General features: G+C 39.5%; 3 protein-coding genes across 9 annotated transcripts; 1 reads left to right on the top strand and 2 right to left on the bottom strand.

The window, feature by feature from the left end:
• Window positions 1-403: 403 nt before the first annotated feature.
• On the bottom strand, window positions 404-6,727 carry LOC122869160 (protein SCO1 homolog, mitochondrial). Of its 2 annotated transcripts, XM_044181866.1 has the most exons (8): window positions 6,364-6,727; window positions 5,716-5,835; window positions 4,463-4,553; window positions 4,140-4,337; window positions 3,942-4,034; window positions 2,695-2,810; window positions 2,377-2,560; window positions 404-867 (listed from the first exon to the last, which is right to left on the bottom strand). In XM_044181866.1, exons 1-7 carry the CDS (start codon window positions 6,616-6,618, stop codon window positions 2,426-2,428), a joined length of 1,008 nt encoding a protein of 335 aa, XP_044037801.1. In that variant the 5' UTR covers window positions 6,619-6,727; the 3' UTR covers window positions 404-867; window positions 2,377-2,425. The 2 variants fall into 2 exon arrangements, with proteins under 2 accessions (XP_044037801.1, XP_044037799.1); XM_044181864.1 differs by having other exon boundaries at window positions 404-2,560.
• A 118-nt stretch (window positions 6,728-6,845) lies between these two features.
• On the bottom strand, window positions 6,846-9,678 carry tmem220 (transmembrane protein 220). 2 transcript variants are annotated; one of them, XM_044181867.1, is made up of 6 exons: window positions 9,231-9,678; window positions 9,115-9,144; window positions 8,982-9,042; window positions 8,566-8,689; window positions 7,535-7,609; window positions 6,846-7,362 (listed from the first exon to the last, which is right to left on the bottom strand). In XM_044181867.1, exons 1-6 carry the CDS (start codon window positions 9,330-9,332, stop codon window positions 7,230-7,232), a joined length of 525 nt encoding a protein of 174 aa, XP_044037802.1. In that variant the 5' UTR covers window positions 9,333-9,678; the 3' UTR covers window positions 6,846-7,229. The 2 variants fall into 2 exon arrangements, with proteins under 2 accessions (XP_044037802.1, XP_044037803.1); XM_044181868.1 differs by having other exon boundaries at window positions 7,535-7,594; window positions 9,231-9,669.
• Window positions 9,679-11,990: 2,312 nt separating this feature from the next.
• Window positions 11,991-24,637, top strand: LOC122868882 (dual specificity mitogen-activated protein kinase kinase 4). Of its 5 annotated transcripts, XM_044181298.1 has the most exons (13): window positions 11,991-12,459; window positions 13,373-13,408; window positions 14,428-14,460; window positions 16,575-16,677; window positions 16,801-16,975; window positions 17,062-17,181; window positions 17,283-17,402; window positions 17,494-17,545; window positions 17,631-17,758; window positions 22,695-22,772; window positions 23,196-23,344; window positions 23,573-23,618; window positions 23,847-24,637. In XM_044181298.1, the coding sequence occupies exons 1-13, from the start codon at window positions 12,309-12,311 to the stop codon at window positions 23,958-23,960; spliced, it is 1,305 nt and encodes a 434-aa protein (XP_044037233.1). In that variant the 5' UTR covers window positions 11,991-12,308; the 3' UTR covers window positions 23,961-24,637. The 5 variants fall into 5 exon arrangements, with proteins under 5 accessions (XP_044037233.1, XP_044037234.1, XP_044037235.1 ...); XM_044181299.1 differs by lacking the exon at window positions 14,428-14,460 and having other exon boundaries at window positions 11,992-12,459; window positions 16,587-16,677; XM_044181300.1 differs by lacking the exon at window positions 14,428-14,460 and having other exon boundaries at window positions 11,992-12,459.
• Window positions 24,638-24,944: the final 307 nt, after the last annotated feature.

Below are 24,944 nucleotides of genomic sequence, written 5' to 3'. Positions count from 1 at the left end.
TGTATGAGAAATTATGTACTTATGTACCATTTTGTACCAGCAGCAAGTGATACAAAACGTGCGCCACAGGTGTTAATCAAACTGCGACTTTGGAACACGTTTTCAACTTCTGTAAACTTCACAAAGAGAAAGCTAAATGTTTTTCCAAAGATTAACAGAAGACTTTTTGAAAGAAAAATTGACAAATTCTTCCTCCAGTTAAAACTGGTTATTTCATCACATGGGTTTTGCTGCTACAGACTTTGGTCTGGTGTGACCAGTAGCTTGTGGTGGCTAACGTTAGCTAAAGTTAGCAAACTTCAGATAAATATTGCAGTGTAACGGACATTTTTACATTATTTACCGTATAGGTAAGAGAGTGGTATCGATCTCATCGACTTCTTGGCAAGAAAGTGAACAAGTATTTCCAAAATGTTTTTCCTTTAATTTAGTCACTTTTCAATGTGAATGCACCACATACTCTATACCTCCTTAGAACTGGTTTTATTGTGGAATTAGGAAACCGCTTTTTGTGATCAGTCTCACTTAGAACTAACACAGGTGGTTGAAATTAATCTTGTTTAACTTTCAGGATTGAAACTTTTGAGTGTTCATTCATATCACCAAAATCACAATTACTAAAAAACTAAAATCAGGAATACAAAAGGTCTTTGTGTTATTTCGAGTTAAATGCTCGGAAACAAACAGAATAAAGGCTCAGGAGAGACACTGAAGAGTTTTTTTTTTAAAATAACTTCAATCAATCCAGAAATCTATTTGCTGCATGTGCCGGTGGTCGGAGCTGAAAGGCCTCTCTCCTCCAGGAATGAGTGTGGTGTCTGGCTGCGGAGAGCTGAACAACTGCTGTTTGCTTTTCTAATCCAATTTCTAAAGGAGGAACACGACAGGTGTGCAGACAGAAAAGATATTAATAAAATCAACACTGGCTGGTGGCAAGATCAGGTTAGAATAAATGTATTATTTCTCTAAACATACTGTAGCTCCTCTTGAATATTAATAAATCCCCCCCCCCCCCAATGTGAGGGATGTTAAATTAATCTATTACTGGAAGTCATCAGCCTCCTCCAGCAAACAGTGAGGCTTTTAATGATATTATCAATCTGTTAACCTCCGTCTGAAAGCAATTACTCATTACGGGTGCTACAAGCTAAAAGAGCAGTGTTTTGAATTAAATCTTCATCAGCTGATGATCAGTCTAACAGAAAGTGATTTTTTTTCATTGACTATTACTGATCACTGCCCAGTTCAAGTGAAATAGAAGGAACCAAGAACTTAGTGCACAAATCCTCACAAAAAATATAGATAAAACATTTTGTCATACCAAAGCTGTGGTTTTTGAGACAAGAATAAAATATGGTACTGCTCTCACCCTTCACGCGCAGTTGTCACTCATTCATACAAATATTATACATCAAAATGTTCCCACCAGCCTCCTTTCTCTCAGTGACAACGACTGGCTTTCAATTTCCATACCTCACTTTCACACGACTATCCCGCTGACACAGTGTGGTGTTTGGCTAATTTAGCTAATTCAGCCTGTTTTCCTGGCAGATATAAATACAGATTATACAAAAATGCATTTCCCATTGTGATTAATAAAGTAATCTATCATCATCCATCATACTTAGAACAGCTGCCTCCCAACTGAAAGGTCTATAGGGTTCAAATCCTACTCTGACTGTGGCTTGTTGGTGTGTTTCCTTTCAGACTCTCTTATATGCATTAAAGCACTGGGTCTAGTTTTTTAAAATACTAACAATCTCTTCTTCCCCGATTTCACTTTTTACTCAATTCATACTTTTAAAGTTACAATACTGGTGAAACTTGGTGCAGTCTGCTGTAGTGCCTTGATACCACTACCACTGGGAGTCTCCAGAGTCAGACATTTTCAAATCCTACACATAGGCTTTCGGTTCAGTCCTGATCAATAGTTTCTCACTAATACATCTGGACATAATCATAACAAACTTTTTATCTTACAAGGAACCAAGTATTGCCTGTTAAGCACAATAATAATAATAATAATATTAATTAACGCATTTATGATTAACGCATAGTTGTATTTTGGATTTGATCACAAAATCAAATTCATTTCCAACATTTGTCTTCAGGTATTTCCTTATATTTGCATCAGATCGAGATATTGAGCTCACTGGAGCTGATGTGCACAACTTTTCAAGCAGGAAGCAGCCTTTTCCAAATTATGTCCATTCAGCAGCAGCGTGAAGTGTATTATGGATAATAATGGAGAACAGCATCAGGCATCAGACCTGTTTTCTTCTGCACACCACTCATCGAACGGAAGACACATTCAAAATAAATACAGGGCGCCAATATAAGATGGCAGTAGTGATCTAAATGAACAAAATCAAACACCTGAGGACAGAATCCGTCAGTCCATAGTGGGCTTTTAATGGGCTGCTGCTCACTTTGCCTTCTTGTACTTTCTCATATGTGCTGCTATTGAGTTGGTGATCTCCACATTTCTTTTGTTCTGTCCAAAATACTCCACAAATTCTCCGTCGGGTCCCACAAGGTACATGATGATCGTGTGATCAACCTAAAGACAACGAGAGGTGGAATTCAGACAGAGATATTTGTCTTCATGGAGAAAACTTTTCATTTATTCTCCTATATTATCCGTGAGTTGTTATGACGTGTAGTGGAGTAACAATAGAGCAGGTATTAACTCACAATGTAGTCGTTGTCTTCATCCTTTGGTCCCTGACTGTAATACACTCTGTAGGATCTGGAAACCTGCTCAATCTGAGCTGTTGTTCCCGTCAGGCCAATCAGCTTTGGGGAAAACTCTGAAAAACAAATTATATATCTATTAGATTTAATGCAAGTTATCTATTCATTTGTTAATAATAGATAACTGTGATAAAGTATAGTATGTAGATAAATACTGTGGTTTGATCTGTGGTTGAAGAATCTAAATTCATTAGACAACAAACACATATTTGAGGATAATTAGACATATTGGTGTTCAGTATTTCGTCCAGTTCTGCATTTTGATCGCTTCCTGAGAATATATCACTCATTTTCTGGCAAATCTGGGATCTCTCACCATAATTTTGACATAGAAATGCAAATAATTTGTCATAAAATGGTGCCTATTCTACTTTTCTGTTGTTATTCTTTCATCAGATTATGTGCAATATTTTTAGTAGGACAACAGTTCCTCTTAAAAGTTCTCTATCTTTGAGGTGGAAAAACACAATGCCGAGCTTACACCATCATTTGATGCTTTAAAAAAAACTCTTTTCCTCTTATCGCCTGATCACTTTGACAGTGCTGACCTGACCTGCAAAGAGGAAAAATCCATCACATGCAGTGATTTCCGCATGCCGTTTTGGTGGTTTGAGGCATGGGATGTTATTGAACATTTAGTTTTAACTTTCGTACAGTCTTATGCACGAGATGCTCCACATTCTGAATGTTGCTCTGCTGTTTGATTTGGGGATGGAGGCCTGAAATAACCCACTTATTGAACCATCTGCATTTTACAAATTTTGCACTTTGCAGTTGTTCACACTTATTGTGAAGATAATTCGCCAGACAGCGTGACTGTAAGCTGCCATTTTTGCATGAAAAGTAATTAGAAGAAACCTGCTGCACCTGAAAAGTTGACCCAGTTATATTACCGTAATAACCGCATTTCAAAGTCGGACTTTAGTATTTAGCTACAACAGTTGCATAATAGTGTTAATGAGGTTTGTAGGTGTCTTTGTTTTAGTACATATGATCGTTTGCAGCACGCAGGCGCCCGCAGACAGGTATTTTTCTCAGGAAAGAAAGTAGATTTTGGCGAGAATTCCCAGAAAATACGGGGATCTCAATTCCCCTTATCCAACCCTATTGTTGAACCCCAATTTACTCCATATACACAAAACAGAAAATGTAGATATAGACATGGTCAGGTCATGTGGTTTTTGTACCTTTCACGTATGCAGCCATGGCCTCTGGTGTGTCCCTGTCAGGATCAATGGTGATGAGGATGGGCGTCAGGTTTGGAAGAGACTGTATTTTATCTGCAGAAAAACCAAACAGGAACATGACGTTTGAGAAAATTAAAATACTAGACATTAAATTTCTCTCGTGTATCATCATTCCTCACGAAAACAGCTTTTTATTACCTATTTCATCCACCACTTCAATCATTTTCTCGATTTCTTCCGGGCAGATGTCCGGGCAGTGAGTAAACCCAAAATAGATGAGGACCCACTGGCCGAGGAAGTCCTCGCTCTTGGAGGGCTTGTTGTTGTGATCGATGAGCGAGAACGGACCGCCCAGCGCTGGTCGACCGATTGATTTGGTCCGCTCTTTTTCAATCACTGCAAAGTTCAACAGATAATGAAAGATGTGTTGATTAGCATCTTCATTTACTAAATTTACCAACTTGTTTTACTTATTAACTTGACCTTCATGTGCACTGTATATTGAGTGGTAAAATACTTACGTTCTTCCTTTTCTTTCTTGAAATATTTCATCCCTCCAAGCAGAGAGCCTCCAATAGCAAATGTTATTGCTAAAGATTTCCATGTCACAGGCTTCAAAGAGGAGACAACGACAAAACAAAATCAGAGAGGAATCTTTACATTTCAAGACAACTCCTTCTTGGGTTTATTTACGCTAAACCCCGGTAATCAATCTGTAAGCTCTATTCTTTACAGACTGCCTGAAGCAGATGTTCAGATAATGAAGAGTTAGGAGATTCTTCTCTGATGAGGTTTTGTTAAAGGAGAGATCATAATGATTTGATTTAAAGTGTTAGAATAAACTGAAAATATTCTCTCTATGGTCAGAAAGAAACGCGACAGTTATTCATGTAATTGCACAGCTCAAACAACAGTCAAGTAAGTGTCCGAAATAAATTCTTATTTAAAAAGCAAATTATTGTGTGGGTCCCAGGTGTTAAATAATTTAATAACTTTTGTGATTTTACATGTCTCATGATATTTTAAATGTTGTTTCAAAGGCATTGACAATGGTCTAATTTAAAATACTTTTCCATTTACATGCTGTTATTTCATTCATCGGTGTGGTGGAGGGTTTTTGAAACACTAAAAACTGTGCATTTTCTGTGATTGAAGACATTTGAGAAGTGTCTCACCTTTCCATTCTAAATGTTTTACCCCCACATACACGCATCAGGATCAATTAGGATTCAGTTTCTTGCTCAAAGACACGTCGACGTGTGGACGGGGGGAGCTGGGCATCGAACCTTCCACCCTTTGAATAGTGGCCGACCATTTCTAACTGGTCGATTTTTGACAGTTATTGCTAACAACATGAAACATCTTCAAAACCGCTTCTCTAGATGCTCGTTCCTGCAGTTAGAAGTTAACAAGTTGCCACTTTTAGAAATCTAAAATATTTATTATACATTAGCCTTTGTAAACCCACATCAGATAAATCCTTGTAAACAGCATGATCACAAAAATCAGATTAGTACATTACATAAAAGCACCGGATGCAGTTACTGTTACTGCATCTGCAACATGAAGAAGTTACTACATCATGACAAATAACTCCTCTACTAACTGCAGCCTTTAAATTTGAGAATGCCTTAAAACTTTTCCAAACTTTGTAAGGACATGTGGATACTCTCTCTGTGAGCCTTGAAACTGAATTCACAGTTAATTAACATTTGATTTAGAGTCATGTCAAACAGAGGGGGTTGCAACTTTAACATAAACTTTTGCCACTTACCCCAGACTTCTTCTTCTTATCCCCTGATGAGGGCGGTGGAGGTAATGAGGAAAATGTTCTTGCGGAGTGGTGATACAGCCATTGAGTTGTTCTGCAGGTGTGCCACTGACTCACACTCACCTGTTAACGAGTAAACACAGGAAAAAAGAGATGTAGTTAGAGTTAAAGCCTTACAACACAATATCTAGCCTTTATTGGCTATAACACTTAAAAACATCTAGGCATCGTGCCAGACTCCATTCAAACATTTGCCAATTGAAGGTGGTGTTGCATGATGAAAAGACAGGTGCCATAACTGGAGATGCTTTCTAAATTATTAAGTGTTTTTTTCAATCCAGACAACTATTGCGGCTAAGAAGTTGTTAGCAATAAGAAATGTTTCGTCTAATATTTCGCCATAGAAATACACTGCGATGCACGAAAGAGAAAATGTATGGTTTTAAGATTAAGTTAAACTGAAAGTAATGGCACTAGTGGTACATGGTGCGTTGTACGTACGCGACAATGACAGGTGATTATTAAAGGTTAAAGTCGTGTTTTAGCTATGAGGCGTGGCCAAGAACTTGCTAGTAATGCGTACGCTAATTTGCCAAATTTCTAAATGGAGTTTGGTGTTACATCTGATATCGACAGCTAGCTTTGACCTACCAGGCAGCAGTGAACTCTACGCGGCGACCGTGTGTGTTTCAGTCCAGTTTCTCTCCGTAAAACATTGTGTGCGAGTCTGACAGCTTGGGCCTGAGTACATTTTTGTAAGACTTTAACGTTACTGTGAAACAACCGGCAGCCCAGGCTGTGATATAAAACACTCAGGGCCATGTTTGGACCTTGACAGAACCGCTGCTGAAACAAGGAAGCGGTTACAAGTTTACAAAACGTGATAAGTGAAGAGCGATACGGCATACAAACTGTTGTTCTCGAGTCAGTTTAACGTATTCGTGTTAGCTTAAAAGGGATTATTCGAAACTGAAAAGGCTGCTCTCAGATCAGTGTCTAGGTAGCTGTTACTACACACAGGAAATGACGTATATTACATCTTCTTCTATCATCCTATCATTCCACGTGCTCTCTGCTGCCCCCTGGAGGGCGCAAAAATCTTGTTGTAAAGACAAAAATAAACGTGTAACTTGTTATGATTCACTTTGTTTTTTCATATTTTACATTTTACATTATTCATACATTGTACTTCATTTGACAGAAGATTGAAGTCCGGACTTTAAGACTCCCAAAAATCATCGTTATAATAGACTTTAATATAAAGAACAATAACTGATATCTCTTAACTCCAACACTACACATTGAATTTGAAAAGGGTTCGTAATACTGATGAACACAGTTTGTAGGTAAACATTGGATGAGAAATACTTTTTTTTTTTTTTAATGACACCATTTCAATGCACTTTAGCTATTTATATTCAATGATACAACAAAAGGTTTACTTAAGCAGCATTCTTGGTCCAGGATTTTCAGTCAAAGAACATAACAAAATGAAGAAAGAGGCAAGACGCTGATGTCTAAAGGGCAGTTTTACAATGTGAAGGCCAGCCGGATCTCAGCTCCTTGTTGATGTAGTAGTAAAGCCAGGCCACAAAGGGGAACACAGTGATGGCAACAGCTGTGGAGACTCTGAGCAACCCGACTGGAGCCCTGACAAGAGAAGAGCGGAGGTAAGTTCAGGAAGAAACACATACTGGTCATTTATTGCAGTCCATTACACCAGTTTGATCAGTGGCATAAGTCATCCAGACAGAGTGTGAAGAAATGAAGGTGGAGAGGATAAAGATTTGAAATACATCTCCTGGTTACGTCTTCGTTTTACCTTCCAGAGTGGCGACACAGGAGCAGCCAAACAGCCGTCAACATGAGCCCAGAAAATTCTCTGAAGGGGGACAAACTGTATTAAATGCACATTATATTATTTTTACGTGAATCAGTTCTGCTTACAATTCCATGAGCGATTTGTTTTATACTTTATCGTCATTATTTAAATGAATGAATTATGTCTGTAGGAGGTGTGTAACCCCCAATTCACCACGTTCTAACTGCTGTAAGGGTAATACTGAGAACTCGAATCATAAAAAGAAAATAACTGTAACAGAGCGGAAAAATAAATAAAGTGTGTCCGTCAAACAGAGAAGCGCAGTAAGTCTTTATATGGACTCCTCAGTAAGACAGAAGACATTCCTTTGTACTTATGCACACACACACACATCTGTATGAACATGCAAACATATGTACATGAATACACATCCACCCGTCCACATCCACCCGTCCACGTCCACATGCACCCGTCCACATCCACCCGTCCACGTCCACATGCACCCGTCCACATCCACCCGTACACGTCCACATCCACCTGTACACGTCCACCCGTACACGTCCACCCGTCCACGTCCACATGCACCCGTACACGTCCACCCGTACACGTCCACATGCACCCGTCCACTTCCACCCATCCACATGCACCCGTCCACATCCACCCGTCCACGTCCACATCCACCCGTCCACATCCACATGCACCCGTCCACTTCCACCCATCCACATGCACCCGTACCCGTCCACATCCACATGCACCCGTACCCGTCCACGTGCACCCATCCACGTCGACACGCACCCGTCCACATCCACACATCCACCCATCCACATGCACCCGTACCCGTCCACATCCACATCCACCCGTCCACATGCACCCGTACCCGTCCACGTCCACCCATCCACATCCACCCGTCCACATGCATGCCATGTATAATGATTCCACAGCCATTTGGACTTAACAAAAACAGCTTGTTAGATCGCTACAGCACTGCAGACTCCACACCTACTTTAAGCAAACAGTAAGACAGAGTCTACCTGCCCTCCTCCTGTTGCAAGATCTCTGTGATTCGCTCTTTATAAAGTCTCCATGCCAACATGGCAACAACAGCGCTGGAAATCATCACATGGAGATCAGCAACACGCCTCCAGGGCAAAGTCTCTGCACAGAAGACAAGAACAACATGCAAAAAAGGTCAAACGTACAAATCAGCTCTGCAGCTTCTTACACTGTCGATGTTACTGAGATGTACTGTCATGATAAAGCCACTTGGTGGCGCTGTCAGCCCTGGAAATATGCATTCAAGCAGAGCTCAACAGCCTGTAAAGTGTGGAAAACAGGAACAAACTCTCAGAAAGTAACGGGATTCACTGTCACTGTAAAGAGGTTTTCGTTCTTAACATGCAATTCATCGAGTAAAGTGACACTGAGAAACTACAGAAACGTGCTCTACCGGTCACATGGGGTTTCCAGCCAATAACCGCACACAGGACTGCGGGGACACCATAACCCACCTGGAACAGAAACATGGTGTGAACAACTAATCACAACTGACGAAGCAATGTGTGAATGGGCTGTCATCTTACCATCCATGACCCCGCGTCTGGATCATTGATCTGAAGTAATGACACAGTATTTGTTGGTTAATGCTCCGGATTTAAGAGCATGCAACAACAAAAAAGATAAGAAATGAAGCGCTCACTTGTACATATGTTGCAAGAGCGAAGAAAAAGGACATGAAAGCGTTGCAGACTTGCCAAATCACAGAAAGCCACGGCTTCTTCTCTTTACAAACTTCCCCCATTCTTGTTTGTAACCTTTTCACTTCCCCGCCCGGGCGCACGGGACGTAAAAACACGAGGAAGCCGACGCACTGACCCCGTGAGGGTTTGTTTGATATTAACTACGACTTCTGCATGCTGCACTGACATGTTTGGACATAAGACACAATTCACAAATTATTTAATGCCCCCCTTTTTTAAAAACTTGATTTAGGCGCACAGACCATCATTATAGGCGGATGTTCAGTGATTTCTGTAATTTTGTGGTGTATAACTGTCAGCACTACACCCAAAGACACAGTTTTTATGATTGCAATACTGATATTTATGTGTCCTCTAACAGAGCTATCTGCCAATGTGGGGAAAAGACCCCGTGCGCGTCTATTTTACTTTACCTCATTGGATTAAATCTTGGACGTGGTCGGCCCTGGCTGCTCCGCGCAACAAAACGAGCGCACGTTTTCCACGACCGCAGTGACGTCAAGGTAGCCTCACTGAAGAGATACCACTTCCGATATCACTTTACAAAATAATATCATTATTGAATCCAAATGTAAAAATTTAGTTCATGGCTTGTAGTGAAATGATTAATCGAGAATCAATATGGTCCCAAACATAAAAAAAAAAGTTTATTTCATACTTATTTTTAATTTTATTTTCATGTTATTAATTATGATCAGCCTACACAAGGCAAGGTCAGAAGGATACGCGCGCACACACACACACACACACACACACACACACACACACACACACGTAAAGCTGAAAACAACAACAGAAAGGACAAAATGAATACATTAAAACAAAATTATAATAATAATTTTAAAAAAAGTTAGCTTCCAGTTGTAACTCAAGCGTTGTGTTACATCATATTTTTTCATACTTGATTTTTTTGGGTATATCATCCCTAATTTGTGGTAAAAATGCAAAAAATAATGTACTAAATACAAACATTAGAATCCTATACTTTATTGTCTTTGTCTCACAACACTGTAAAAACAAAAAACACAGCCTTGCAGAAGTTGATACAGCTTATATAATATAATAACATAATAATATTTCCCAGCAAGGGGAAGTGCTGTTTGTTTATTATATTAACTCTGCGTGGTACGAAGGATCCCTCGTATATCACATCAAACAAATACATGTTTATTTATTATTAAAACGTACTTTTGTAGAACTCTAACTACAGTATTATCTAATGTAACACCACAGTGAAAATGAGTGACATATTGGACAAGCCTGGCACCGCCCCCGGGGGCCCACACACCACTGTCTGGCAGTCAGATTGATAGTAATTTTATTTGGGAACAAGCACCATTACTACAATATAAACTGAAATGATAAGGCAGCTCCTTCATTTTTACTAACCTTTAATCTCTCGTCCTACAGCCCTGTCCTCCGAGGGGTCCCTGGGTCAATAAATCTTGTTTAATGGCTTCAGAATTTCCTTTTATATTCATTTATCCTATGCTTACATTTTACATATTCCTAAAGACGTTTATTTTTCATCAAATTACCGCAAACAAAGTGACACACAGCACACCTGCGCAGGATAGTAGAGAAGCGGGTGGTTGGTTTCTGGGGCAAAATATTATAACACTTTCATGTGTGTTAGGCAATATGCAAATATGTGTGCAATTAAAGGCCCACAGCTCAACTTTGGCCCCTCCTGATGGGGTAATGCAGTCCTGAGGATCCTGGTACTGCTGTGTGCTTGTGGTTTCAGAAGAAGCTTAATGAAAGTAATGAAGCTAAATATCTATCTAGTGTTGTTGAAATAGTGAAGCTTGACACATGTAATAATTATCAGACGTTTTATTGTTTTTAGTTTAGGGTGTTTATTGAACCTTTTGACAGAATAAAAAAATAATACATGCAATTTAAATTTGCATGTATTGTTTTTGTTTGTATCATGAATGATGAATTCAGCTTTCATGGCAATTTATTAATCTCAATTGGGGTTTTTAAAGAAGCAAAAATATCAATTTTTAATTGCATTGATTTATTTTTTTGTCATTTCTTTGTCACTGCTTACGTTACGTGTCAAATTCTTCTTTTCTCCACCTTTACTTTTTTCTTTTCAACTTTTACTTTGACAGTTGCTGACTTCTGGAGAGAATTAAATAATTAAAAGAGAGTATGATATTGACAAAACATTGTGAAATGCAAAACAATGATGATTTAGGGATTTAAAAAAAAAAAACCCAACCTAAAATACCTACTGTATCATATTTGATACACACTTTCAAAATTATATTATGACAAAATAAAGTACAACATTTTTTTGGTAATTATATGCTGCTTCAATCCATCAAATGTTCATCTTGAAATATTAGTAAAACTACAAATTTTAATTTTGCCATAACTTTCTCATAATTAGGAAATTAGTAGAGGCAGTCCTCTTGAATTTAGTAAGACCTGTACTTCCTGCATTGCACTAATGATCCACTAGAGATCATTTAACATGTTAGACTGTATGAAATAGGGTTTTTTTTTTAGGTTATTGATCTTTTTGACCATGTAGAGGTCTCAAATATTGCGTTATAAGGTCGATGTGACAATTGATTTAAAAAATACACGTTCTTGCTTTATTTTGAAACAAACACCACATAACATCCGGTCTCGTCTCGGCTAACTGTCGCTAGCTCGCCGCTAGCTCGTCGCTAGCGCTGGGACGCTGTGGGTGTTGACATGTCAGTGTCAGTTGGTCAGCTGATTGCGGGTCGTAAAGCTTCTTGGCTAGTACTGTTAGCCAGCTTAGTTAGCTTAGCCTAGCTGGGTGTTTGTTTTTGTTAACGTTACCACGTAGGTAGCTTTTAACGTAGCCCAAAACTTTAAAATAATCTTAATAATTTAACGTATTTTAAAGTGTTCGACAGTTGCTACCCGCTTGTTTTGCGGCCTGAAGTTGCCGTTAGTGAGGCGGTAATTATTGTGGCAGGGAGGGAAGGGTGAAGTTGCTCTCCGTGTATCTGCATTGCAGCCCGGTGCTGCTGATGGAATTCAAACACACAACAATGGCGACTCCCAGTCCTAACAACCCAACAACACCTAGCAGCCACAACAGCAGCAATAACGCGGGATCTGCAACTAACCACCATCACCAGTCCCAGTCTCAACACATTACTACAATGAGCAGCATGCAGGGTAAGTGTGGGAAATGTCAAAATATGTGCTTGTAGCTGGGAGCTCACATTCTGCTGCAGTGAAGGTTAATGTTAGCAGGGCTAGCCGTGGGAGGCTCAGGCTACTCCCAGGACTGAAAACTGATTCCCAAGGGAGCGGACCAGTGTCTTTCCCCAAGTGGAACACACTGTTTGTTAATTGTCCGAGTTCATCAATTGGCAAAAGTAATAATTTTCTTATATCTTACAAAATGCATTTAGTGTCCTTGGTACCATTTTGACATTTTGTAGCCCCGTTACATTCTGTTTTCTCTTGCCTGGGGGAAAATCTCGCCAAACTCCGTTCCAAAAATGGACAATTATTAGTCACAACTATAGCTACATATGCCATGGAAGACAATTAATAAATCTTTTTTTTTTAATCTTATAAACCGTAAAGATACACCATTCCGCATAGATTTAATCAGTGTGTCATTGTGTATTTGAATTACGTTCATGACGTCTGTTATATCTAAATCAAGCTTCATTCTTCTTCCACACAAATACAGTGGATTGCACCTTTGGAATGAGAGCTATGTTAGTGTTAAATACGCCGAATTTATCAAAAAACCTTCACAATGTAGAAATTATGTGAAGTCATGATACATCGAGTGTAGGTGATTGGCAATATGCAAAACTAAATCCAATTGATACATTTGATAGTGAAGTTTGATGGGTTTCCATCCATTCTTTACAACCTTATCGTGCACTAGTGAGTACATGTATGTACCTGCTTGGGTGGCGTGAGCTCAGTGAAACCTGAAGCTGCTCCTTCCTTTTCAGGGCTTGTCAACAGAAACATCTAAACCAGTCTCTTCGCTCCAAACACAGCTAAACCAAATGTTCATTTCAATGCTTTATTTTTTGTACAAACAATGTCTCATTTTAACTTTCAGAGTCCAACACCTGCTGGAGATGTCAGAGTGAAACAGGTAGCTACATACTTCATTGACTTAGTAGAGTAGGATGAGCAGTTTAATTAGAAATCCAGTTAGAGTTTTCATTTTATATATATATATATATATATATATATATATATATATGTGTGTGTAAGGTGACAAGTTCTGGGAAGCAAGAGTTAACAAAACCACAGATCGAGTATAATGCTTCATTAGATTTGGTGCTAGTTTTAAAAGTCCTGAGTGATGTTAAATATAATTTATATAGTTAGCACTTTGGTTGATTTATTTCTTGATTTAACTTTCACATGATGGTTTAGTTAATCACTACAACTGGATTTATAACTGAGATGCATGTTGAGTTTATATCCCTGGTTCCCCTTTTTATAATGAAGGCGATGCTACTTTGATTAATCCTAACAGTAATAATAATCCAGAGTTTTATTTATCAGGTGTCTTAAATTTAGCTCTGTTGTAAAATCGTGTGCTTTTAATCACATTTCCCTGACCGTATTTCATCCTTTTACCTTTATGCTGCTAACTAATGATTCCTAACTCCTGACATGACGCTGAATGATGGTGAGCTGTCCCAAGAAAATGTTTATTAAACTGTAATATGTTTTCCTTGTAGATCCCTTTTTTGTTTTGTCTTCAGGTCATTTTGCCTCCTTCATTTGTTGCACTGACTGACACATGACATACTTCACCATACTCAAGTGCTTGTAGTTGTTTCATAAAAGCGTGTGCATGCTAATGCATTACCCTCCAGATGATGCATTTAACCTGCGATATAATTCCCCAGTATGTTTGACATGTTGGCAAAGCAAGGCCAGTTTCTGTGATTATTTGTCAACCCTAAACCTGCAGGATTCCTGCTAGTCCTGGTTGGTTGGGTGAAGTGGACACCTTTTGTATTGCAGGAAGAGGTGATTTTAGGGAGGGGAGGTTACATTAAGTCTCTGAACTCTAACTAACATAGCAGTCTCTTGAAGAAGACATAACAAGCTGAAGGGGAAATGTGAAGAAAATAAAAGCTGTCTTCTCACCTCTAGGCTTTCAGATAAACCTGTCTGGAGCTCCCCCAAGTAAGCCAAACCTCTTTTGCTTCAGCACCAACAGTTCTCATCCCTTTGTTTCCGCCTGACAGTCTGGTATGGGGGAGTCTGTCCTGCTGTTCTCAACTAATCCAAGTCAAGACTTCTGATGGGTTCAAGTAGGCTTGTGCCGGTAGCTAATAGTTCAGTGCTTAATATGACTTGCTCAGATAACAGGATATGATAAAGCTGCAGCTTGGCAGACACCTGCACTTATGGAGTTTTATGCGTTTTACAAAGAGGTTTAATAAATCACTACCTTTTTGCACATCAATTATCGACTTCAGAATTTCTGCGCTGCCCTATAAGTGCAGTTTATCGCCCGACTGGTTAAGCAAGTTGTTGTCAAAAACAATTACAGGTAAGGTGTATTTGTTCTCATCGGCACAAGCCTAAAATTCAGAGCTTCCATTGATATTTTGGCACAAGATCGTCTGAACAGATTTTTACCCCTCTGTCCTCCCTCGCTGTGAGAGAAGAGTCCCACCTAAAGAAACACTGTTTTCATTAATGAAACTCCCAGTTAAATACTGTAATGGAAGCTCTACCTCACTGCTTTTCAGTGTGTGACTAACAAGCAAAAGTAGTGCCTGTAGTGTTGTCACATTATCTTTTTTGTTTTCAACCGGTTTGTCTTTTTAAACACTTTTTTGGCATGGGCGCACTTCAGCATAGCACTTGCTTGTCGAGACAAGGTGCACACACTCGAAAGTTTGTCATTTCAAGCGCTGTTTTCCATTCGAGCCTATTGGAATTCAAGCACTCACATTCTTGCGGTATTTTGGGCGGAGCGAGCGTGGAGCGCTTTCCTACGATTTGAAGGTGAAATCAAAGCAGTTGGCCTTGAGAAGCATGTCATGTATTCAGTGTTTTCTTTCTCCCCTATTTTATGTTTACATGTGGGTTGGTGTGTCTGCACTGTGAATGTGGGTGTTTGGGATTTTAGCAGCATGCTACATTTCTGTTTCTGCATCAAATATAGGATTTAGATATATATGTACGTGACTGTAAGAAAGTGGTAATTCTGCTAAAGTTCAGCCTCAAAGCAGCACACTGATAGCTGAATGTGTTCGGCTGCTGCTGCGCAGGTGACACCGGTCTGAGATATGGTTTGGTGATATGACAATATGTACACTGAGATTATATACATTTTCAACTGTCATAGTCATCATATTGCAGGATAAATAGTATTCAAACAGTTTCTCAATTGGTTTTCCAGAAAATGTACTATATCATGATATAGTGCAATATGCAAAATATAAAAAGCTCTATAAAGATATAGAAATATATTGTGATAGAGGATTGCCCACTCTTAATATAAGGCTGTTAGCAATTGTTTTGCAAATGAAGCTTCTTTTGAAGGCTGAACATCACCCATTCATTATTTAAATGATGAGTAATGTAAAGTATAAGAGCAATAAATGCTAAGGTCTTATTTTACATTTTTCTTATTGTTAAGAAATCTCATGAAAAGATCAAAACTAATGATGTGTGACTAAATATGTAGTTTCTCAAACAGGAGGAAATGTATTTTCTGTGGCGCATTAATCCACTGTGCAGCCGGACGGTGTATGTGGGATTCCTTCGTGGTAATGAAGGAGCGCGTCACCCAGTGCAACAGTGCGGCTCACTGATGTTTTTAATAGTTTTGAACAACAATGGAGCTCTGTGGCACAGAGGAATATGATATATCAGGTTTTGATACACACACAATACCTGTTAGTAAAAACAATTGGTGGTTTTGGTCTTTTCATGGGATTTGTTGACAGACTTATCCGAGGCTCATAGGTGAGTATATTTTTGGAAATATGACAGCAAATCTGGAATGTATTTTGTAAAACATCCATATATGGTGATGCAGAAGTTGCCAGTTCTTATCCCCTTGTTCTATGTAAAGCATGGCATCCATGGATTTGAGTAGGTTTGGGTGAATTTACTTGTCTCCTCGTTCCCTCTGTCATCTCGTTTTATGGTTTGTGTTGTTTTCACTCACTTATCACTCTGACCTTTCACGTGGGATGAGTCTGATTTTGGTCTTGCTCAATCCTCAGCATTTGTTGCTTCATGTTGGATCTGATCACATTACTGTTTCTTCTCCTGCTCAGGTAAACGCAAAGCCCTGAAGCTGAACTTTGCCAACCCTCCGATCAAACCTGCGACTAGATTCACACTGAACACGGCGGGGCCGCCCTTTCAAAACCCGCACATGTGAGTAAACCTTCATCTGTTATGACGTCAGTCCTGCAAAATAAATCCAGGGTTATTACATTTAGATGTTTTGCTTGTTTTCTGTTTCTCTTAACACACACGTACGCTTCTGGTTTCTGGCAGAGAGAGGCTGAGAACACACAGCATCGAGTCATCAGGAAAGTTGAAGATCTCCGCGGAGCAGCACTGGGACTTCACGGCCGAGGATCTCAAAGATTTGGGCGAGATCGGCCGCGGGGCTTACGGCTCCGTCAATAAGATGGTGCACAAGCCGAGTAACCAGATCATGGCGGTCAAGGTGATTTACCTTGGACATGTAGATATCCAGATGCAGATTAATAACTTGTCAACTCCATGTCTGTGATTATACTGTGTGTTCCGTAGAGAATTCGGTCAACAGTTGATGAGAAGGAACAGAAGCAGCTGCTGATGGACTTAGACGTGGTCGTGAGAAGTAGTGATTGTCCTTACATCGTGCAGTTTTATGGTGCTCTGTTCAGAGAGGTGAAATTAACTCACATTTCAGCTTCTGATTAATAAAGCCATACATTTTACTTCACTCGGTATTATTTCTCAAACACATGACGGGATTTCTTGTGTTTCAGGGCGACTGTTGGATTTGTATGGAACTTATGGCTACCTCGTTAGACAAATTTTACAAATTTGTATATTGCTCATTAGACGACGTGATTCCAGAGGAAATATTAGGAAAAATAACATTAGCTGTAAGTTTTTGTGACGATCGTGTCCCACTTTTCAAAAATAAAGAAGCCTAATTTTCAAGTCCTGCTGCTAAACCTTTTCTGTGTTTTGCAGACTGTGAAGGCACTTAACCACTTAAAAGAAAACTTGAAAATAATACACAGAGGTAAGACGATACCAGACGCTTTCCTAATCTTATTGTGCACCTTTGGGTGTCTTTTCATCACCCGTTTCTCTTCACTCTCCCTCAGACATTAAGCCGTCAAACATCCTCCTGGACAGGAACGGCAACATAAAGCTGTGTGACTTTGGCATCAGTGGTCAGCTGGTGGACTCTATCGCCAAAACCAGAGATGCAGGCTGCAGACCCTACATGGCAGTAAGTAACACTGAGCTTGTGGTGACTTGAACGCTCACAACAGGTTTAAGGGAGATGAGAAATGAGAGCTGTGACGCTGAAATCATTCAAAAAGAGTCTGTGGTAGATTGTAAAATTTTGTGTTCTGTTCTTACACTTCTTGGCAAGTTGACCAAACAATAAAATCTTAATTGTGTAACTCAGTTACATCTTAAAGATCTTGTACTGTAAAGGAACAGTGATGGAGGTTTGATTAACCAAACGCACATGCGTCAAAGCAAACCGATTTCTTTTTGAATCCCATAATTCAGTAAAATGGGATAGGGATATGAATCAGGGCAGATGTCTGACTCGTCTGCTGACACAAGACAGCGGTTATATTTTAGTGTGTGTGTGTGTGTGTGTGTATATAAGATCATTCCTGATGAATCAGTATAGCTGGTTTAAATGGTGCTGATGAACAACACCGAATGATCGAACCTAAAAGGTCCAGTAGATGGTTGTAATGCACCAATAGGAATTGTTATTTCCATTTCCATTTCAGGGTTTTTAGCCTTCACAGTTAAAATGCCTTCTGAGGCCAGTCACTGGTAATAACCTCCTCTGTCGTTAGCTTAGAAAATGCAAAAAGTTACCAGTGTAAGAGTTTTGAAATGCCAACAGTAGTGAGTGTTTGATGTCTGAGCCAGAAAGTGAGTTTTAAAAGCCAGAAATCTCCGTACTTGATCAGCGACCCCATCAACAACCTGCAGACGCTGGAGTGTGTGTTAAGATGCCTTCAGTGCCGCGGAGAAGGAATAATCTTAGAACCCTTTGCATCTTTATTCCATTAACTGACCTAGTGTGTTGCAGTGGAAAAGGAAACTGTAGTCACGACAGTGACATGTTGACAGACCGGTAAACGACATGATTTCACTTACATTTGACATCTTTATTTAGGGCTGCATCTAGTGGTACTTTTCACTACTGACTAAAGGAGGACTCCTTCCATATAGTTTTGGGACTGGTGAGAGATTTAAAAAAGCATGGTCAAAGTTGAAGCATCAGAGGCTGAGATATCCGGACTTTTAGTTCCAAGCTCCAAAAACACTTCCTACATTTCCCATAATGCAGCTGGACAGATGCTTTTCATTAGAACCTCCCTGCCTGATAAATGCCCATATCTTTCAAACTCCACACCTCCAGTTTGTAACACAGACTTTCTGTCCAAACCCAAACTGCGATAACCACGATGACATCGCTCTGACATCATCAGGGTTATTTTTTTCAGATTTCAGGAAACTCCTCCAGTGGTGTGGTCCTCTCCATGATGGGTAAACTTGATGTGAAATGATGACAAATCTAGATGCATAAAATCTGTGGAGTTCCCCTTTAATAAAAAGATAATTATCAGTAGATTAATTGATTCAATATCCATCACAATTTCCTAGAGTCTTCCTATGTCCCATGTCTTCGAATCGCTTGCTGCTTTGACCAACCTCCAAATACATTCAATTACAATGATATAAAATGATGAAAAGCAGCAAATCCTTATATTTTAGAAGCTGAATGTTTGGTGTTTTTGCTTAGTAAAATAATTAAATGATCAATTGGTTATCACCGTCTCTGCTGCTTGTTATTGAGACCATGTTTTTGGTGAGCAGCCACTGTGTGTGTGTGTGTGTGTGTACGTGTTCACACAACATAATTGAAGAGCAGCAAATCTTTGGCAGTTCAAAGAGGTGATCTCACCGCGTCGTCATCACTTGAGGTTATTTTCTGTTGTGGGGTTATGCCAACTGGGGCCACCTCCCCCCTTCCTCCTCTCAGCCCCCCTGGTCTCTCCACAGCAGTTTCCATTCTAAATTTGGTTAGGCACTATCACAACCCAGCGGCACACCACCACCACCACACGCACGCTCTGCCCTCTGAAAGGCCGAGGCAGGGAGCTTCATTCATGAGGTGGTTTGAACGAGGTCACCCAGGAGCTTCCCACGGCTGTGAGCTCAGACTGCAGGAATCTCAGCTCCAGTTTCTTGTTTCCAGCTGGCAGCCTCTCCAGGTGTGTGATCGCTGCGGTGCTGGTTACAGCAGGCCTAATGACGTAGAAAAACTGACCTCAGTACACCTGGGGAGCCTGACTTATTGTTTGAATATGTGGCTACGATAGAGTATAGACAACATGCTCTTTACCTCAGGCAGCATTCGGGTGTTGAATGTAGATTTTACAGAACCAGTAGCTCTTATTCACAACTTTTGGTGGTCATGGTTATGACAAAAGCTGGTGTACTCTGTAATAGTCTTACACATCTGTGGCAGGTGTTGTTTCTCTATACTGAGCTCACTTCTTCAAAACTCTTCACACAGTTATCTTTACCAACATGCAGCTCAGCACAAGTTCATCTCACAACCAAAATGCACTAATGACACTTCATACACATGTCAGGATCAAAATCTGTACGATAGCACTGTCTCCCAACAAGAAAGCTTTGGCACTCAGAACACAATGACCTAAAAACACACTAACAACCTGTATGCTGCAGTATGCTTCAGTAGGCTTTATTTTCCTTAACTGAAGTAATTCCAGTAATGCAAAACAAAACAGACGCGTGTATATTCACTATACATACATGTACTGTATATGGGATTGCTACAGATGTAGATAAACTGCAGTGCTAGTCAACCCTGTCTTCTCATCCACATCACACCTTCTGTTCTCTCTTGAATGTAAATTAACACTTTAAAATAAATATGTAAATGTGCAAAATGGAGTGTAAAAACAGAGTTTTGATGGTGGTTGAGTTTGAGTGACAAAACAATTCATGAAATTTGAAAGATGTGGTCATTGAATGCATTTTGTGTCAAGGCAATGGAAAGTGATCCACAGTTTAGTCCATATTGACTTCTGTTGTATTGACTGTGAAGAATTTTGAAAAAGTAAACTACGTGTAACCAATTGTAAAAACTGATCCTGTTTAGGGCTGCAACCAACGATTATTTTCATGATTCTGATTAAACAATGAATCATTTAGTCTATAAAATGAGGACAAATGCCCATCAGAAGTTTCCTGAGCCTTCTAGTTGCTTATTTTGTTTTAACAACAATTTTTAAAAAAACCCCACAGGGATTCAGGTTATAATGATAAGAGATAGAAAAGATCCAAATCCAGCTTACAAATGTTTGACATTTTTATTCAATAGATTACTTTACAATGAATTGATTATTAAAATAGTTGTCTAATCGTTTCCTCGCTAATGCTGTTAATGTTTTAAACAATTTCTTTGCCGTGATTGTAGAGACTAAACACTTCAGTCTTGGCAGATGTGAGTGGGCTCTATGCGGTAGTCAGCTGCTGTTCCGTAAACCCATCATTGCTGCAGCACAGACTGTCCCACTCTGCTGGCTGACATCAGCATCTAAATCAGGCCTGCAAATGGGCCAGCGAGGTGCTTCCTTCTCTCTGCACAGCAGCAGGGGAGTTCTGCAGCCTCCGACACACTTCATTACCACGTCTGTTTTGCGGTTTGTGATGAACTGAGGAAGAGGTTGGGAATGATGCGAAGTGGTCTTGTGAGGCATGCAGAGCAATGCTGCAGGAATGAGGGAATGTGCTACTTATATCTGAGCTGGAGAGCTGATGGCACCTTTTGCAGGTGAAAACTTGCCCAGAGGTGATGAGCTGGTTTGGTATTTTCAGGGGCGAGTTTGTCTAGCAATGGATTTTTTTTTTTTTTTTTGCCCAGTTTGGACATGAACACCTGCTTCTTTCTTATAATGTAGTCTGGAACTCTCACACACACACACACACACACACACACACACACACACACGCACACAACACGTTTTACATCTTAAAATCTTATTCATGATGAGTTGTTTACATGCACCTTCGTACTCTCCAAGTGTGTGAGTTTTCTAGTGAAGGGCAGACGAAGCCTGCAGCTTTGGGGCTTTCTTTCTGTTAATGCTGAGAAAAGATCTGAAGCTTTGGGCCTTTGAATCCGACACGCACAGTGACATCTGGTGGTTTGCAACACTTACAGCAGCCCTTCAAGACTGGAGCCAAAGCACTACAACAACCCCTCGCTGATTTTAAAGCTTCAGTCTCATTTAGGAGCAATAAAAGTCCAAGAAGCTTCATTTATTAAATCTATAATACTCTTGTTTAGAGGTGCTGCAGTAGATGTACATGCTACTGTGAAATAATTAGTAAATGCGTTGTTCAATAAGCCTATAAACTATTTTTTATTAATATTAATGTACCTTATTTGTGTGGTGTTGGCCCAGTGTCCACTGTGGGCTATTTATGTGACATTTTAGATGAGTCACAATATAATGTGATTGGAGATTGATATTCATTAAAATATTTCTCTTATTACCTTGTTACTTGGTATCAGGTAGAAATGTTCTCATACTTACGATTATGTCTTATTAACGTACATTGCCATATTTTTCAGTTATTCTTCTCTTGTCTTATCCCACTAATGTGCGTGTCATTAGAGCGCATAGTTTAGCTTCAGAACTGTCAAACTGAAGCGCTTTCTGAAGCATGGTCTTCTTCTTCTGATGTCATCAGTCACGTGGTATCTTTCATTTGACACAAGCTCCGTCACAACGTATTGAAACAGTGAGACTCAGGAGTGAGACAAGCTTTGGAGCTTCGGTGTCTGCTGAGTTTCCACAAATAGCACAAGTAATAAGTAATAGGTCAGTTCAAAGCTACATTCATGCTTTTCATATTAGTGTAAGCCAGGATTCTTATCTGGGTTTCTCATAATTGGAATATGAGCTCACACAAGGAATTTTTTACATGCATCATCTGCCCACACTGTATCCTGGTTACCAAAAAGCACACATGGTTTTTCAGGATACGTGAAACACTCACAGTATCTTTCTTTGAACAACAGTATGGATTTTTAGCTGTTTGCTTTTGTTTCTAAACCCAAATTTCATTCTGTTTCCTGTTTTAATTTTCAGCCAGAGCGAATAGACCCCAGTGCGTCCAGGCAAGGCTACGACGTGCGCTCAGATGTTTGGAGTTTGGGAATCACACTGGTGAGTCTTAACTTGACACTGGTGGCTTAAAAACCCCACAAAAAAAATAAAAATAGGAAAAATAAAAAAATCTCTTTGAGATATCTAGCTCTAAGTACTGCCATCTAAGGTGCTCAAACACTCGAATGTTCATTGATCCTTAGGTCCTTAAAGAGTGTGGAGAAATGATTCAAATGTGTAAATTTATAGTTAATAGAAAGTATTAAAGTATCTAAAATACAGTCCTAAATTTTCAGTATTTAAATTTGCAAAAGTGTTTTTAAAATCAAAGTAATAATTTTGTATGACGTAAGTGGAGGTGGTCTTTAGTTCAGGTGGGGGCTTTTAGGTTTTGGGCTTTTTTCTAATGTTATTCACACCTGGTTTGCAGTTTTAGAACATCAGTTTGCTCTGTTCATGTTATATGTATATCATATATTTCAGTATGAGCTGGCCACTGGGCGGTTTCCCTACCCAAAGTGGAACAGTGTGTTTGACCAGTTGACCCAGGTGGTGAGGGGAGACCCGCCACAACTCAGCAACTCGGAGGAGAGGCGCTTCTCTCCCAAATTCATCTCCTTTGTCAACGTGTGGTAAGGAAACACTGCTGTGAATGCATTTGGCAGCAATATGCCACAGTTGTAAAAAATGACAATGTTCTAATGTCCGGAAATCGAACCTGTTGGCTGTAGTAGAGGTTTTCAGTTGTTTCATGGAGTACAAACTCCAGCTGCTGCTTGTGCTTCTGTCCCCCTGGTGGACAAATGGCTGAACTGCACCCTCCTCCTTTTAACACTTTTTATTTTTCATCCTGTCTCAAGCCTTACAAAGGATGAGTCGAAAAGGCCAAAGTACAAGGAGCTACTGGTGAGTTCATACTGAGTCATCATGAAGGCTACTGGCCTCTCTGTATACACTCACAAAGTACCAAATGAAGGATTTAAAATGTATTAAACTGACTTAAATCCAGTCTTTAGAGTTAAAACTATATATACTTTTTTTTTTTTTTTTTTTACATGCAATGACTGTTTTCATTCATTTTCTTATTTTGTAGGACTTTCTATTGATGTATACATTTTCTTTTTACCATTCCAGAAAGACCCGTTCATCCAGATGTACGAGGAGCGCTCGGTCGATGTAGCTGGTTACGTCTGCAGGCTCCTGGATCAGATGCCAGCGTCTCCCAGCTCACCTATGTATATGGACTGATAGCAGGACAAGACAGAAATACATCATTAAATATACACCAGTCTGCAACAATAAAGACATTAAAAAAAAAAAGACAACAACGTAAACAAAACAAATCCTCGTGTAAATTTGCTTGGTCCCCTTATTGCAGTGTTAAAAGAGAATTGTATAGCCTAAAAAAAATAATAATCACCATTTGCAATAAAAGTGGTGTTCATTTCAGTCATGTCTGTATAATATATCAACGTTAAGCACTTCTGTTTCTCTCTTGTTCACAAACACACAGACGCACAGTCATGTAAGTATAATAGCAGCTGAATCAATCAATCATGGTCTTGACTCATCTTGATGAGGACGCATCTCAGTGGTTAGTACAGTGATTTAAGAAAAAAAAAAAAAAGAAAATAACCTGGAACATGTATTTATAGAACCAAAATCATGTGGAGTATTTGATTTGGAGCTTCTTCAACATACTGGAATCATGCTCTTTGTGAATTGTCCCACCTCTTCCATGTATGTAAATGAAAGCATTGTGTTTGGTATCTTAATGGAACTTTGCTTCTCTGGGTATAAAGCAGTTTAAAGTGTTCGTGGTCAGAATCATGTTAGACCTGCAGTCCAGTCAGTGCTGAAAGGCTGCTGTCCTCACTGTGCAAGGACTATATGCTGATATATGAATAAAGGGAGAGAAAGGAAAAGTGTCTTCTGTCTCTTTTCTGAATGGGTTGAACATAATTAATATGGGGTTGTGTGTGTGTGTGTGTATTCTGAAACCTTCTGAATATTGCTTTAAGATAAGATGATCTTTTATTGATCCCCAGACAGGAAATTCTGGTGTTGCAGCAGCACAAGGACAGAAATAAGTACATAATTAGAAGTGTATATAAAATAAATAAAAGAAAATTAGTATACATACACAGTACCCACAACCAGTGTTGTACTCAAACTAATATTGCAATACTGTCTCGAGTGAAGTGACATAGTGGTGTGATTATTAGCATCAAA

This window comes from Siniperca chuatsi, linkage group LG21, assembly GCF_020085105.1.
Source record: "Siniperca chuatsi isolate FFG_IHB_CAS linkage group LG21, ASM2008510v1, whole genome shotgun sequence".
NCBI classification, from domain to species: Eukaryota; Metazoa; Chordata; class Actinopteri; order Centrarchiformes; family Sinipercidae; genus Siniperca; species Siniperca chuatsi.
This window is presented reverse-complemented; position numbering and strand designations above follow the sequence as displayed.